At 38.1% G+C, this 17,029-nt stretch overlaps 1 protein-coding gene across 1 annotated transcript in view; it reads right to left on the reverse strand.

Moving 5' to 3' along the window:
• Nucleotides 1-582: 582 nt before the first annotated feature.
• DNAJC27 (DnaJ heat shock protein family (Hsp40) member C27) overlaps nt 583-17,029 on the reverse strand; it is a 39,706-nt gene continuing 23,259 nt past the window's right edge. The window contains exons 4-7 of the mRNA XM_007939279.1: nt 11,794-11,958; nt 11,085-11,207; nt 4,121-4,281; nt 583-715 (exon numbers count right to left, since the gene is read on the reverse strand). Coding sequence (XP_007937470.1) covers nt 583-715; nt 4,121-4,281; nt 11,085-11,207; nt 11,794-11,958 — 582 coding nt within the window. The remainder of the gene's footprint in view (nt 716-4,120; nt 4,282-11,084; nt 11,208-11,793; nt 11,959-17,029) is intronic.

The following is a 17,029-nucleotide window of genomic DNA, read 5'->3' on the forward strand; positions in this document are numbered from 1 at the left end:
TGTCATAAAAGGGCAGTTCAATTCAAAATTGAATTGCCTCGTTGCACAAACTTCCAAAGGGCTGCCAAGAGCTCACTAATTATAGATTAATAGTTAAAATACTACCTAAGGAACTCATTGTAAAAGAAACAACTTGCTTGTGAGGCCACACCACAAACTTTGAGAGGTTCTGATATTGTCTGCTTCCATTTTTGGTGTCTTTTTCCTGTGACAAAGAAGTTTTTTTTTTTTTTTTAAAGGGTGGAAGAGTTTTTTCTCCTCTGGAAATCTTATGAACTTTCTTGAGTGAAGTGCCTAATTGCAGAGCTTACAAACAAAGAAGAAAAAAATGTAGATTATCTGGAAGTATTAAATGAATATGAGCATAGTAAGGCGTGGCTTGCTCTATCTACTTCATCTCTCTGTAAAACATCCAGGAAATGGTAATGGGCACCTGAATTATTGATTTGCAAATGATAATTAACACATGAGTGAAAAAAGCAGTAAGATTTCGTGGAGGCAAAATTCACGTTGGTTGTTTCACCTCTGGGGACGGTCGGTTTGCACTTGAGTTTCACATTAGCCTTTTTCTCTACTTTCTTTCTACTTGATGTTTTTCAGGAGGGCAGTCCGGGCGTTCACAACTGCTTTGAAGGCATCTTCACTACCAGGTGCTACACATTTGTCTGGGTGAAGAAGCACAGCAAGCTTCCGATAGGCTTTATTGACTTCATCCCTAGGAAAAGGAGAAAGCTCTAAATCAGGAACACTGTCAGTTTCAACACACTGCATTTTAGCTGTTTGGACACACGTTAAATACCTGTTTTAGTAAGTACTTTTATCCTGAATAATCATACCCTTTCAGAAAGGTGGGTCTAAAGGTCTAGGAATCAGTCAAACAAACAGTATGTAACATACAAGTAAAAGCAAACAAACAAACAGATACAATGGAAAATGAGTATATAAATGGTAAGGAAACAAATAAATGACAAAAAGAAAATAGACAGTGCTTGGCACAAGGGGCTGTTGTCATCATGTTATTAAGTACTAGATTGGTCTCCTCTCCAAGCTACACAAAGATTGCGCAAAATCTTTGCTGACTGAAGGACTGAGTCTCTGAGTTCATGAGACAATCAGGGAAAGCCTTGGAAATAGTGTTCTGAAAGATGAGGCTTAGGATTTACACATCAGTGGGGAAATACAGGCTACCTGGGGAAATGAAACCGTCAAGGGCTAACCATGGAGCACGAGGAAACCGTGCAGGGAAGTAACAAGAAACAATGTTGGCCAGGGAGCAGGGGTCAGTAAGTGAAGGGGCTTGAAGGCAAAACAACAACAAAAAAATTGGATTTGACAATAATAGTAGGCATTTCATGACACAATGGTATTGGCAAAGCTACTTCTTGAAGTTAGGGGACAGACAGGATAGGTGGTGGGCACAATGACAAGAATGCAGCAGAATTTAGATTAAGGTGTTTGTGGAAACAAACGGGAAGATAAGGGAGAGAATACAAAGACAGACTTGGCAGGAGTAGCTGGTGAGTGGAATATACAGGTGGAGAAGCTGTAATAGAAAGGGGCTGAAATGAGTTCCAGTGTCAAGAGATCCGAGGCCCAGGGCAGATGGTGACCCCACTGCCCAAGAGAGGGACCCTGAGACCAAAGAAGAAAAAGGAGAGAGAATACTGTCCAGAGAGAAAAGCAGCAGGAACAATGCTTCTCCAAAGCCCAACAGGCACTGATTGCAAACCAGCAGAGCTCCAGGAGAGATCTTCAGGCTTCTGATCTGCTGAGGAAGCAGGAAAGCTGTGTGCAAGGAGTCTGGAGACTGTGCCCTTCCCTCTCCCTGCTCTCCAGTTGTCCTCTGTTGTCAGGTCTTCTCTGACTCAGAGTGTAGAGGATTCTAAGTACTCAGTCATGCCCCTGCTCAGACTGAACTCACTCCCTCCCAGCAGGTTTTATTTCCATCTTCCAACTGTAATTCAAAGTTCCAGTTATGCTATAAACATGAGTATGGTGCTTCCCCAAATTCCTACCCTTTTTCCTTTTTTTTTAAAATCAGGATTTTTAATTTGATCTCTCTGAATTAGAGATGGTTTTTGATAACTTGGATATGACAGAAAGTCTTATGCATAAACTTGGAGAGATGTTATAGAGTCATGTTAACAAGTCTCCACGTCTGGGGCATACAGTCTCTGTGCTTATCAATACACAAAGGAACTTGTTTCCAACCAGCTAGCAGCAGACTGTTTCCTACCATTAAAGAAAGCTAGGGCTTCTTCTGCTTTCTGATCTTAGAGGTGTCCTTCTGAATTTTCTTGCCTTAACATTGCTTGTAGTTTTTCTACATAGATAATACTGATATTAGCTGACAAAAGTCATATTCTCCCTCTTGAAATCTGAATTGCCAGGATTCTTATTTTTCCAAAAGACCCTTTGTCCTTACATTAGATACAGCTTCCTCTCTTCCCAGTGAGTCAGTCATGGGCAGGGTCCCTCCAACAACTCTGCTTCCTGAGTGAGGATGCCTGGGTGTGATTAGTAGTGAGACCTTGTCCTCTTCACTAAAAGTGCCTTTCAAGAGTTCTAGGCAGCAGGAGACACTCTTGTGGTAAATTTTTGGAAAAACAAGACTGATTGAGGAATGTAATAGGAATATAATGAATATTATCAATTCTGCTGAAGATTTTCTTAAAATTCAAGAATAATAAGTATAACATTGAATAAACACTAAAACTCTATAATTCAAGACAAAAATGTTCTTAGATTTTACCCACATGTGCTTAATACTATATAAAAATTAGCTTGATAGACTAAATGGAAAAAGGTTAGAGAAGTACAAGCTTATATTGGTTAAGAATATAGAACTTACGGAGGTCCTGTAAGTTTTGTTAGATTCTAATTAACTACAGGAAATAAATAAGGAATTAAAAGTTTCCTTTCCTTAATGAGTACTGTTCTAAGTTAATTAGTAAGTTCATAAAGTAATAGTTCCTTAATTTTAGAGTCAATATCCATTGGAGAAGAAATGGAAGAATGTAAGATGAGACTACAGAGGTCAAAAAAGATATTTAAAAGACACCAATAAATTCTGTGCTATATACATGAGGTTATCTGAATTCCTTCCCATATCCAAAGCATCCTCAGCAATGCCTGACAAGTTAAGGGTAACTGTGCTCTTCCCTTCCTTTCTTTCCTTCTAGACTTTAGGGTATGCTATGAGACTAACACGGACTAGAGATACTTAAGCTTTTGGTGCTTACAAGGCAATGGTAAGAAGTACCTTTTTCTTTTGTGAACATCAAGGTGAAAAAGTAGAGAGAGAAAATATGATGAAGAAAGATGTAGTGAAAACTGAAAAAATGTGAGAACTCATCCATTGTAATACGCATAGTAACAATAGTATTGCATCTTTAAAAGTATGTAATCACACTGAACAATGATGTATTTTGCACAATCAACAAAGAATAGTAGTTACATTTCTTTTCCTCCTGAATATTTATTTTGGGAGAAAAGTACCTGGCTAAAATAAAACAGTTTAACACAAATATACACAGAGAGGAGTTAGCAGGATGTATATGCGTGTGTGTCTGTGTGTGTCTGTGTGTCTGTGTGTGTGTGAGAGAGAGAGACACACACACACACACAGAGGCAGACACATAAGTCAAGGTCAAGAGCCAGTTCTATCACTAACTCATTGGGATCCTTGAAAGGGTGTTCAGTCTCACTGAATCCTAGTTTTCCCACCTATAAAATGAAATGTTTGGACAAGTTGATTACTAGCACTCTTCTCTTCTCTAAAATTCTATGGTTGAAGAATTCTCTTTTTGTAAGGCTTTTTTTTTTAAGGATATATTAGCTTCAAGGCTCTTATTTATACAGACAAAAGCAGAGCATAAGGTATTTACACACATATTATTTACACATATATATGACAGTTCCCTTATCAGACAATTGTGCCCTCTGTTCCTTTCATATTCAAATAATTCAGTGAAGCAGAGTCATTAAGTAATCTGATATATTTCCATACATCTTCCTATTTCTAGCCAATTACAAGATTTATCGCATCTGTAATTTTTTTGATTATTGGGTCTTTCTCTGTAACATAACTCAGCACTAAGTAACCTAGAGTATTGCTTACCTTGAGGCCCCAGGTTTGACTCCCAGCATGTCCCAACTATCTTTGCTATTTCGAATTCTGCGAATGGTGTCTGCTTGTTCTTTGGTGAAACTAGCACTGCTATTTATGACAGGATGTTTCCCGCCATTTTCACATAAGTCAACTATGGATACATAAAAGGTCTGCAAAAAGAAAACATAACCCAGAGTAGAACTGATTTTGTGAAAAGAGGAATTTCTTTTAAGTATCAACTCAAGGCTTTAATATATTCTAATAATTCTTAAAGTTATGAATAAAGCAAATATGTACTTTGGAAGATCTTTTTTCTCTTACTCTCTCTCTCTCTCTCTATATATATAGCATAAAGAATAAAATTTAAGTGACTCATAATCCTACACTCAGGCAACTTCACTTGAAGTTAAAAAGCAGTAGATAAACATTGTTAGAAAAATTCAAATAGCCTCAAAAAGTTAAACACAGAATTATCACATGACCATGAAAGTCTTGTTTGTTGTTTGTTTGTTGTGTGCCATCGAGTCGGACCCGACTCATAGCGACCCCTCCTTGGGTTTCCGAGGCAGTATCACTACGGAAGTAGATTGCCCCATCTTCCTTCCGAGGAGTGGCTGGTGGGTTTGAACCGCCAGCCTTCTGGTTAGCAGTCAAGTGCCTTAGCCACTATGCTACCAGAGCTCCCTATGAAAGTCTACACCTAGGAAAATATCCAAAAGAACTGAAAACAGGTATTCAAACAATACTTACATATAAATGTTCATAGAAGCACTATTAACAATAGCAAAATGTGGAGCAATGCAAATGTCCATCAACTGATAAATGGATAAACAAAATGTGGAATGATATTCAGCCATAAAAAGGAATGAAGTACGGATACACTTTACAGAGTGGATGGACTTTGAAAACATGCTAAGTGAAAGAAGCCAGACACAAAAGGTCACATTTTGTATGATTCCATTTACAAGAAATATCTAGAATAGGTAAATCCATAGAGATAGAAAGCAAACTGATGGTTCCTTGAACTGAGGGGAGGGAAAACGGGGATGAGTGCTTAATGGGTATAGCCTTCCTTTTGGGTTGAGGAAAATGTTTTCAAACTAGATATGGGTAGTGGTTGTACAACATCGTGAATGTATTAAATGCCACTGAACTATATACTTTAAAATGGTTAATTCTGTGTTATGTGAATTTTACCTCAATAAAAATTCAAATAGTAAAAAAACCACTGCCATCAAGTGGATTCCGACTCGTAGTGACCCTAGAGAACAGAGTAGAACTGCTCCATAGGGTTTCAAAGGCTGTAAATCCTTACAGAAGCAGACTCCTCATCTTTCTCCTGCAGAATGGCTGGTGGTTTAAACTGCCAACCTTTTGGTTAACAGCTGAATTCTTTAACCACTGTGCCATCAGAACTCCTTTCAAATAGTAAAGAAAATGTAAAATGAAAACTATGTCTTCCTATCCCTCAAATTCCTCTCCTCAAGGTAATCATTGTTAATATTTGAGTATCCTTCTGTGGTAGTTATATTTGTGTGTCACCTTGGCTGGGCCTGGTTGAGTGGCTGGGCAGCTGATGGTAGTTATTTCCCATGATGAGACTGGTAATCAACTCCACGGTGGGATCTACCACAAGCAGCTGAGTAGCTGGCTTTGGAATATGGTCTGCTTCCTATATTTAAGGAGAAGTCTTAGGAATGGTCTCTAGCCTACGGCATGCTTGGATCCTGCATGTAGCCGTGTCATTGCTCAGCAGCCTGCCATGCTCTGCCGACCTTGGGACTTACAATGGACTTGAGCTAATGGCCTGCCATGTAGTTTGGTAACATCAGGACTGTGCCTTTTTACTTGTCAACCTTGGGCTTCTCAGCCTCAGCAGTCAGCAGCTGTCTGAGTAAAGAGAAGTCTCTACTCCAGTGGGCTGGGAGCAGGAGTCAGACCTGGACCCCAAGGCTGAGGGGCTTTCACCCAGTCCTAGAGCCTGGCACTTTGAACTTGGACTTAAAGCCTCCAAACCGTAAGAGAATAAACTCCTGTTTGTTAAGGCCATCCCATTTGTGGTATATTCCTGTCAGAGCAGCACTAGGTAACCAGAACACCTTCCATAAAGTTTTTGTATCAGTACACCAGCACATACACACATCCACATCCTTTAAACATTTACATGAGAGAGATCACTTAGATACATCATTTTTTTCACACAATAATATACCTTGGACTCTCTAGAGCTGCATGCAGAGACAGCTCTTCCCCATTCTTTTAATGACTGTTTTGTATTTTGCTGTGTGGCTGTACTGCCATTTATTGAACCAGTTTCCTATTCTTGGACAAGTGAGTTGTTTCTAATTTTTTGCTTTAGTAAATATTTTTTGTGTATACAACTCTGAACACTTGTGGGGACAGGGCTTTAGGATAAACTCCTAAAAGCAGAAGTGTTGAGTATATGTGCATTTTGACTTTTGATTTGACAACCACTCTCCAAAAAGGCTACACCAGTCTATACTCCCATCACAATAGATGAGAGGGTCTATTTCTGTCAACACTAGATACCATCATACATCTTCATTTTTGCCAATCTGATATGTATCTCATAGTTTTGATATGCATTTCTTTAAGTATAGGTGAGATTGAGTATCTTTTTATATGTTTATTGGCCTTTGTGTCATTTTTTGAAACCTGGCTGTTCATATTCTTTGCCCATTTTTATGATGGTTTGTTAGTTAAAACTATTTTTTTTTATTCTGCTCATATCTTACACTGGCTGCATTGTTACTATTATTGAATAATTCCACTCAAAATATTAATATAATACATTTGTGTTGCTTTTAAACTGACATATCTCCTCTTTTTTAAATCTCTTCCTCTTCTGTTTTTCAGATATTTCTATATTATCTTCCACAAAACTTATCTTTCTCTTAGATTCCTCTTACTTATCTCCAGTAATAGCTAATTGACTTGTCAGTCTAACAAGGAGTCTTGTGGAAGGAAAAGCCATTAGATACTAAGTCAAAAGAACTGGTACACCATCCGATCTGCAACCTATACAACTATGAGACCAGAAGAACTAGATGGTGCCCAGCTACCACTGCCATCCACTTGGAAGGGATGTAGGAGATCCTGCATAAAGAGGGAGAACAATGTGGTACAAAACTCAAAATCATTTGGAGACAAAAAAAAAAAAAGAAGGTGGGGACCAGGTTTGCTGGTCCAATGGAACCTGGTGTAACCACTGAGACTATGGCCCCTATCTGCCCTTCAGGTCTGGAATTGAACCCACAACTGTGGTTTCCAGCCAAACAAAGTACAGGCATGTGAGTTAAACATTTACCTCAAGTAGACACACGCCCTGGAGAGAACAATCATGGGAGAAGGAAGGGCTGCTTATGCACAGGGAGATAGCTCAGGGTGCAGAAGAGTATGAAGGGATGGACACTGGGAGGAGGTAACTATGGGGAGGAAGTGGGAGGGGAGCTGCTGCATTGTAAATTTTGGTCAATGACATGAGACAAAGTATATGTGAACTGCTGTATGAAAAGTGAATTTACTCTGTAAATCTTCACCCAAATCCTAAAAAAAAAAAAAAAAAAAGAACTGTTATCTTGGTTTCCGTCTATCTTAATATTATTTTCTCTTTTAACAATGTAAGAGAAAACCAAGTTATCTTCCTGACATACAATGTCTGTGAAGAAAATTATTATTAAATAGAACCAACAGTAAAGCACTATGTCTAAGTGCTTACTCACAGAATAGTTTGATTATATTATTCATCATGTTAGCCTTTTTTTTTCTTTTAATTTTCTTAGCAGACTAATTTGCCTATTAGTTCTACCCAAGATTTATGTGAAAGGATAAAAGCCACCTAAAAAGGATCATGGTTCATAATATTTGCCAGTGGTATCAGAATGAGAAATACATCATAAAGGTTTTCTTCTAGCCTATGAGCTAACCTGAAATATAAAAGCTCACAGATTTCTGAGGACATAAGTATTCATTCACAACACACAAAGTAATAGAACATAAGCTATGGTGAGGCATACAGAACGCTAGAATTGAAGTCAAAAGTCTCTGTTTAAATTTCAGGTCTGAAGTCCAGCCATGACAGAGTAATGGGTACTGGACTGGAAAAAATACATGAGGCAAGTATTTTTAGGCAGTGGCTGACAGCCTGTGCAAGACCTTGATCCCTGAGAAGAAAGCTTCTCAATCATCTGGTTCCCTGTCTGGAGTTTCCTGATCATGTCACAGAGAGTTGGAGTCTGAGCAGACACAAAGTCCTATTGAATTAAGGAGGAAGAGATCAGAGTTTGAGGCAGCTGAAGTGGCTAGAATCTTCATAGCACACACTGAATACAGAAAGCTGTGCAGAGCTGGGATCCCCGAAGTTCATGTGGGCGTTCTCCACTAGTTTATACTGAGGCTATACACACACAGGGTGAGATCACTTGAATCTTAGCAGATAGCAGCTGCAGTGGGGTTGGGAAAAGAACCAATATACTAGAAGTGGTGCAAGAGGAAGAGTTTTGCCTTGGCAGAATGGAAAGATTGCCCCAACACTTCATTACTACTTTTAGTAGCTAGCTGAGATACTACAAAGGGTGTACCTTAGGAATTGGGTTTATCCTAAAAATCCCTAAAACTAATAGCTGGCAAGATCTGCAAGACAGAATTTGGAAGCTGAGATCTGCCAAATTAGCTTGGGGAAAACAATGGACTTCCTTTGTTGTTGTTGTTGTTGTTATGTGTCATCGAGTTGGACTCGACTCATAGCGACCCCTCCTTGGGTTTCTGAGGCGGTATCACTACGGAAGTATATTGCCCAACCTTCCTTCCGAGAAGGGCTTCCTTTAGATCCTTGCTATTAAAGTGAGAAACAAAGGCTGCACAGGTTCAATATAATCTGCCAGTAATTTAACTGCCTGCTACAACAAGAACCAACAGTCTTCAGAGGAAGATAACAGAATTTAAATTCTCTACAATGTATTTTTCACGATTCTGGTGTCCCATTGAAAATCACTACCCACACAAACAAGAAAATATGATCCATAATTAAGAAAAACAGAAGTCAAAAGAAGCTGAATCTGAGATAGTTCAGACACTAGATTTAGAGACAAAGATTTTAAAGCAACTATTATAAATATAGTCAAAGAATTAAAGGAAAAATGTTCAAAGAATTAAAGAGAAAATATAATCTCAGTGAGTGAGAACTAGGAACTATGCCAAACAACTAAATTTAAATTCTACAACTGAATAAAAATTTCACATTATAGGTTTAACAGAAGATTGTTAGTGAAGTTGCAATCAGATCAATAGAGACCATTTAATCTGAGAAATGGAGGGAATAAGTGGAAGGAAAATCAACAGAACCTCAGGGAATATGGGATAAAATTAAATAGTTCAATATACATGTAATTGGAGCCCTAGAGAGAGAAGAGAGTGAAATGGGGCAGAAAAAAATTTGAAGAAATAATCTTCAAAAACGTCCCAAACTTCATGAAAAACTCCTGTCTACCAATCCAAGAAACTTAGCAAACATAAATAGGATAAATACAGAGAACCATACCTAGGCATATCATAGTCAAAATGCTGAAGCCTATAGATTAAAAAACTTTTGAAAGCAGCTAGAGAGACAGAGTGAAGATACATTATGTACAGAGAAATAAGTAAGAAACAATGATGACACATATGAGACACAACTGAGACCAGAAGACCATGGAATAATATCTTTAAAGTGCTGAAAGCAATTTTTGTCTTCAACAGTTATTATTTTAATCTCTTGAACAAGTCACTTTACTAATCTTAGTCTCAGAGTTCTTATTTTTGAAATAAGAATAATACCTGCCTTATATTGTTGTTACGAGTCTCAGATGAGATCAAACGTGTAAAATTCTCCAGAATTATAAACTACTACTCAATAGTTGTCATTAGTGTGCATATATTGATATAAACTCACACAGGTCTATGTACTGAAAAAAATATGAAGCATGGCAAATTAACATCAACTTTATTTGGTCTTGAAATAGAAGCTACTGATACACAATTCAGCCCGTCACGCAAGGATGAAACCTGTCTTCTAGAAGGAAGGATGACATCTTGTGAGAAAGAAATTCAGCATAAAAGATAGAATAAAATCCCACTCAATAATTAAGAAGAATTCTTTAGAGTATGCTTACATTATTTCAAATGCTAAAAATTCCCAAAATATCACATGTATTCATAAGAAGAAAAATGCATTATTCATGCTACCACTTTCTTCCAAATATATCTATAATTAACAGTTGATTTAACTTTGTAACTTATTGTTTTAAACTGCCTCCTTTTCTTAAAATTATTCAAGATTAATGGTCTTAAACGATGATCATTTAATCAGGTTGCAATGGGAGTAGATCCTTTTCTTATTTACGTGATTGGTGAGATCTTATTTTTTATGTCTGGCTGGCAATGATAGTCTCCTATTAATTCTCTAATTACACCTGTAGGCTACAATTTGGGACTATATTAGCTGTGGCAAGAAAATTTTGCCACAGTAATGCTTGTATTTGATTACATATACAAATGTCATAGGCTACAAATTAGCCAAAGGTGATTTTAAAGAATATTTTTTATCCCACTTTAATGTATGATATAGTTCTTAAACTTGATGATCATCAGAATTACATGGAGAGCTTTTACAAAATACAGATTCCTGGGCTCTATCACTATCACAACTTTAACCTTCCAGTAGGTCTGGAGCCCAGAAGCCTATTTTGAAAAATCTCCCCAGGTAATTGTGATGATCATCCAGATTGGAATCTACTGATTTATAAACAGACAGAAGACAGAACACACACACACACACACACACACACTCATTGACTCTCCAGCTTCTGTAAAGAAAGAGCTTATTCTAAATGGAAATGACTATTACTTTATTTAAACTAAAATTTGGTATAGTCAGCCTTCACATGAACCCTAAAGTGACAAAATGCTAGGTTACCTGGAACATCTCATTGATTCCTTCTCCAGTTTGTGCTGAAGTTTCAAAGTACAGGAACCCTTTGCTTTCAGCCCAAAGACGCCCTTCACTTTCATCTACACAGCGGTGCTTGGTACAATCAATCTGAAATACAAAGTTGGGAGGCAGACAGAAAATTCTAAACTTGTCCCACCAGAATAGTCCCAGTGAGGTTTTTGCCCATCCTTTACTTAGACAAAAACTATTGTTCCTCAGCAGTAGTATATAAAATTGCTAGGACCAAAAGGGACAAAAATACTTAAAGTGAATGTAGACTGATTTTCTGTGGCAGAAGGACTCATGCCTCACTATAGTACTTCCTCTTTATCTGTGGGAAAACAGCTGATACTCATCTCTGTGAAAGCTGACCTCATAACATCTGCTTTTCATGTCTTTCCATAGTCCACATTTCACCTATTTATGCCCCCACTCTGATTAGGTTTAAGTGTGATTATTAGCATCTACCATTCTTACTCAGTCACCAATATCCTCCTCTTACTATGATGCTGGGGCAGCAGGTTTTGTTTTTTTGGTGTTATTGTCTTAGGGAGACATGTTTTGAAAGATTGTTGATTCTTATATTACACATTAAGAGATTTTTGTTTCTTTTTATTTGTTCTCCAAAATGCAGAGCTGCACTCTTTCCATAATGAATTTAAAAAGTTGATCATACCATTTCCAAACCAGTTACCTTGTTGGCACACACTACAAATACAATGTTTTCCATGTTTCCATGAGGTCCAAGCTCTTGCTTCATTTCTGCCAGCCACACATCAAGAGCGTCAAAGGAGTCTTTCTGCCCAACATCATAAACCAGTATTACACCCTGTGTGTCCTTGTAAAATTCATTGCGAACCTTCACATAAAAGAACAGATGCATAAAATACAGGTCTTGTCATTTTATAAAAATGTATCTCACAATGTGTTCTTTTGTGTAGTCATAGTATTTGGTATTGTACCTCAGTATCTTCTGGCATTTAATTATCAAAGAAATATAAACACATGATTTAAAAACCTATTAGTACAGAAAGACTTATAATAGACAATGGCCTCTTGCCCCACCCCCTTCTACTCCCCAGAGAAAATTAATCTTTTAGTAGCTCTTAAAAAAACACAAATTATATAAAAAGTAAAGCTCTTCTTAGAAAGAACTAGGAAGGTGAGTGAACAATTATAAAGAATTTAAGGCAAAAATGACATAGGTATCAGCAAGAGCCACAGCCATATACATTATATTGCAAAGTTGGCTTCCCTCCGAGTGCCAAGCAGAGGTTCCCTAGGACTCTTGGGCCTGTCCACCAACTTTGGAACTCTAAACTCAGAGCCTCAGTATAGGGTAATGGGAAAGAGCACAGGCTCTGGAACCAGACAGATCTGAGTCCACGCTTACTTACTAGATGTGTCATCTTGGGCAAGCCACCTAACCTCTCTGCATCTCAGTTTCCTCATCTGTAAAATGGGGATAATACTACTTACTTCACAGGGTTATTGTGAGGATTAAATGAGATAATGAATGGTGCCTGGAAAGCAAAGTGTATGAGCACCTTTTCCCTTCTTCCCTTACGTTCATTCTCTGATTGACCTCTGTTGATATTTTTATTAGAAACAGCAGTTCATCTCTAGGGCGTATCTACAATTTTGGGAAGAGGCAGTGTTAAGTATAAGGTACTTTAAAATAAGAGGCAACAAGAGGCTAAGTGAGTGAGGAGCAATACTGACAGACCTGGGGCTTTCAGGCCAAAAAGCCAGTAAGAACCTTGTCGTAAAAACCCTGTCAAAGGCCATGTATTATACACTGCTTTCATAAAATTCTGGCTTGTACCAAGACTCACACTAAAGAAAGAAGGTATCTTACACTCACCAGACATGGAATGTGTATGGATTTCTGAGCAAAGATATACACCTGGACCAAGAATAAGTCCCTACTAATTTTCAGAAACCTAAGAAGTTATCCTCTAAAATTAAAACCAACAATAACAGAAAGAATTTTAAATGATGAAGACTACTAAGTAGTCTTTTTCTGTCAGTACTCATGAGGTACTTAACAATGGGGACTCTCAATTCTTTCCTGAAATTCTTGCTGCCTTGGCTCCCTGGTCCTTAAATTATATGTCTTTCATCAACTCTTCTCTATACTACTCCAAAATCCCCTGCCACGGATTGAATTGTATTTCTCCAAAATATATGTCAACTTGGCATATGTAATTTGGCAATTAGATTATGATGTAATCATCCTCATGATGTGATCTGATGTGATCAATCAGTTGTAAGGACATTAAAGCAGATGTAACATCCTTACTCAGGTCACAGCCCTAATCAGATGCAAGGGGAGTTTTTCTGGGGTGTGGTCTGCATCACCTTTTATCTTACAAAAGAGAAAGTAAGCAAAGAAGAGGAACCTCAGCATCATCAAGAAAGAGCTGGAGTAGACTATGTCTTTTGGACCTGGGGAAGACGGATGCCACGATAGATGGAGATCTCCAAGGGACGCTGAGCCCACAGATGTTGAAAAGAGACAAGGACCTTCCTCCAGAGCCAACAGAGAGAGCTGGTGCCCTGAATTCAGCTTCTAGCTTCCTAAACTGAAAGAAAATATCTTTTTTTTTTTGTTAAAGCCATTCATTTGTGGTATTTCTGTTTTAGCAGCACAAGGAATCTATAGACATCCCCAAATCCTGTCCTAGGTAGGCCCTTTTCCTTTCTTGGTTAATCCTTCTTCTCAACTAAGCAACATCAATCACTTGTACAGTTTCAACTGTGAGAACCTCCAAGGTGCCTTTCATCTGAGCTGTCATACCTGCTTTTCCAATTAGCACTAGATTCTTTTACCAGAATGTCCTCTTGGAGTCCAAACTCAGTATGTACAATAGAAAATCTATCAACTTCTTCCTCTCAACGTTTCCTTCTTTTAAATGTCTGTTGATAAAAGTGGCATACCATTCTCCAAGTTTTTCAGGTTGAAAGCTTGGTGTTAACCTTTGCTGTTTTCCTCTCCTTTTGCTGAGCAAATTCACAGTCCTGAGGGGCCATCTCTTCTATGTTTCTTGCACCTGTCACTTTCTTTCCATATTCACTGCCAACATTATCTTCTGACTGTACCACTTCAAGAGTCTTCAAAGTAGTCTCCATAGCAACATCATACACTGCCTATTTATCTTTCTAAAGCTCTCTTGTCATTTAATTTCCACTGTTCAAAAATTCTTGTTTCTCCACCATCTTTAAGACTGCATTTTAATAACATTAAAAGTTTCTGATCTGCCTTTCACCAACTTTTCCAGTATTACCTTCCCTATTATCCTATTCTTTAAACCAGGTAATCTCTCATTCCTGAAACCTGCCCTGTGCCTTCCTAACTCCACCCAAAAATGGACACCATTTTATCTTCTATGCTATATCTTACTGGAAGTATTTTCCTGCCCCATTCTTCACTATCTAAACCCTCTAACCACCACCCACTGCTATCCTGTCAATTCCAACCCACACTGAACTTATAGAACAGAGCAGAACTACCCCATAGGGTTTCCAAGGCTGTAAATCTTTACGGAAGTAGGCTGTCTCATCTTTCTCCTGCAGAGTGTCTGGCAGGTTTGAACCACTGATCTTCTGTCTAGCAACTGAATGCCTTAACCATTGCACCACTAGAGCTCTTTTCTAACACCCCCACCCTTTGCCAATCTCTCTCCTAGAATAGCACAACATTCTGTACTTCCAATAGTACTCATATCACACCCTGCTTAGTTTTATAGTTAGTAGCATATCCAGTTGTCTTCCCCACTAGACTGTAAGCAACATGAAGGCATGGATCTTAGAGCACCTATTTTTGTGTCACCCACAGGACCTAGCAGCTATAAGAATTTAAGACATATTTGTTTCACAGAAAGGCTGAATGTGCTACAGTAGAGAACAAAATGGTTGTGAAGGACTGGACAAAGGAAACAAGAAAGAATTTCAATGCAGGCCATGCTGTCCACTGGGAGATTTACATATAAAAGTAAACTTAAACAAGTTCAATGGACTTCTCTTTCAAAGGACTTATGGTCAAGTTTGGGCTCAGCAACGAGCTATCTATGTAATCTTGTTATTTGCTGTTACATGCTGTCAAGTCAGACCTGACTCATAGTGACCCCTCCTTGGGTTTCCAAGGCAGTATCACTACGGAAGTAGATTGCCCAACCTTCCTTCCAATATGTAATCTTAAATAAGTTATTTTATTACCCCAAGCATTAGCTTTCTTATCCGCAAAATGAAAAAGTCAGAGTGGATGTCTCAGTGGTCCACTACAGTTCTATTCTAGTCTCCCCCAAAAAGCTTTTCAACATTAGTTCTGGCAGGCTTGCTGAACCCAAAGTTTGATTAAACAAGATCTAAGGGAATTAGAATTCTTTAATTCTTAAAGAAGTGGAGATGGAAAACCACCTAGTTTATAGGTTTTAGAGCAAGCTGTTGGTTTAATAACACTTAGGCCTCAGAAAACTTCTACAATCAAGCTTCTATGAGATCCTCTAACTCATACCAATAAACTTTAGAATTCAGGCATCTACATCAGTGGAAGCAAGACTGTTGGCTGGATATAAGCCCTACCATTTCCCTTTGACACTTCCGTTTTTATGAGCTGAAAAATAAGTAAATAAATAAAGCAATTGCAGTTTCAGGTTGTATTAATAGGAGTCTAGCATCTAATGGCAGAAATTAGCAGAAACAGTGTTTTTTACTAGACTGTATCTGGGATGTGTGTTCCACATCAGCCATCTAAAGATGATCCAAAAAGGATGTTGACTAGCAATGCTGATAGGCCAGGCTGTAGCAGGAATAAAAAATGTTTCACCTGGAGAGGAGCAGACTAAAAAAATACTAGAAACATTCTTTTGTAGAAGTATCAGTCTATGTCACTTCAAAAACAAGGCTGGAATCAGTAGGGAAAGACAAAGGAAGGTAGCCTTTATGTACGGAGAAGCTGGTACAGGTTTTAACTCTGTACATGATTATCTCATGAAGCAGTGAGACTCTATCAGAGCTATTCATTCACCAAACTTTTATAGCTGGCACCTTAAAAACTACCCTATGTATATTTTCCTGGACTCCCACCAAGCCACATAACTCTTACTTACTCATCAGCTATCAGTTTAAGCATTGCTTCCTTCAACAGAACTTCCTGACCTCCCAGATAAGTTAGGTTTGAATATTAAGTACTCTCAAGCATTTCTGTCATTTGCTTAATGTGTGTCTTCTTTGATAAGCTACATGTGGGCAAAAACAAACAAACAAAAAACTCCAAATCCACCATCACTGAGTCAATTCTGACTTGGTCACCTGGTATGGCAGAGTAGAATCAAAGACTCTCAAACATAGGAATAGAGAGGAACTTCCTCAACTTGCACCTACAAAAAAACCTACAGCTATATGGAAAAACCAATCACTAATTTATATGGAAAGGAAAGAGACCTCGGATAAGCAAAGCACAATTGAAGAACAACAAAGCAGGAGGTCTCACACTGCCAGATCTCAAAACCTACTATAGAGCCACAGTAGTCAAAACTGCCTGGTATTGGTATAATGACAGACACATAGACCAATGGAATAGAATTGACAACCCAGAAATAGATCCACCGACTTATGGTCAGCTGACCTTTGACAAAGGCCCAAAATCCATTAAATGGGGAAGAGAATGTTTAACAAATGGTGCTGGCAAAACTGGATATCCATTTGCGGAAAAGTGAAACAAGATCTGTACTTCACACCATACACAAAAACTACCTCCAGATGGATCAAAGACTTAAATGTGAAACCTAAAACTATAGAGTTCCTCAAGGAAAAACTAGGAGCAAATTTAGGGGCCCTAATATATGGCATAAATAGACTATCAAGCATAACTCAAAATGCACAAACAGCAGAAGAGAAACTAGATGAATGGGAACTTCTAAAAATTA

This window comes from Orycteropus afer, unplaced genomic scaffold (genome assembly GCF_000298275.1).
Source record: "Orycteropus afer afer isolate SDZICR_OR568_19922 unplaced genomic scaffold, OryAfe1.0 scaffold00058, whole genome shotgun sequence".
NCBI classification, from domain to species: domain Eukaryota; kingdom Metazoa; phylum Chordata; class Mammalia; order Tubulidentata; family Orycteropodidae; genus Orycteropus; species Orycteropus afer.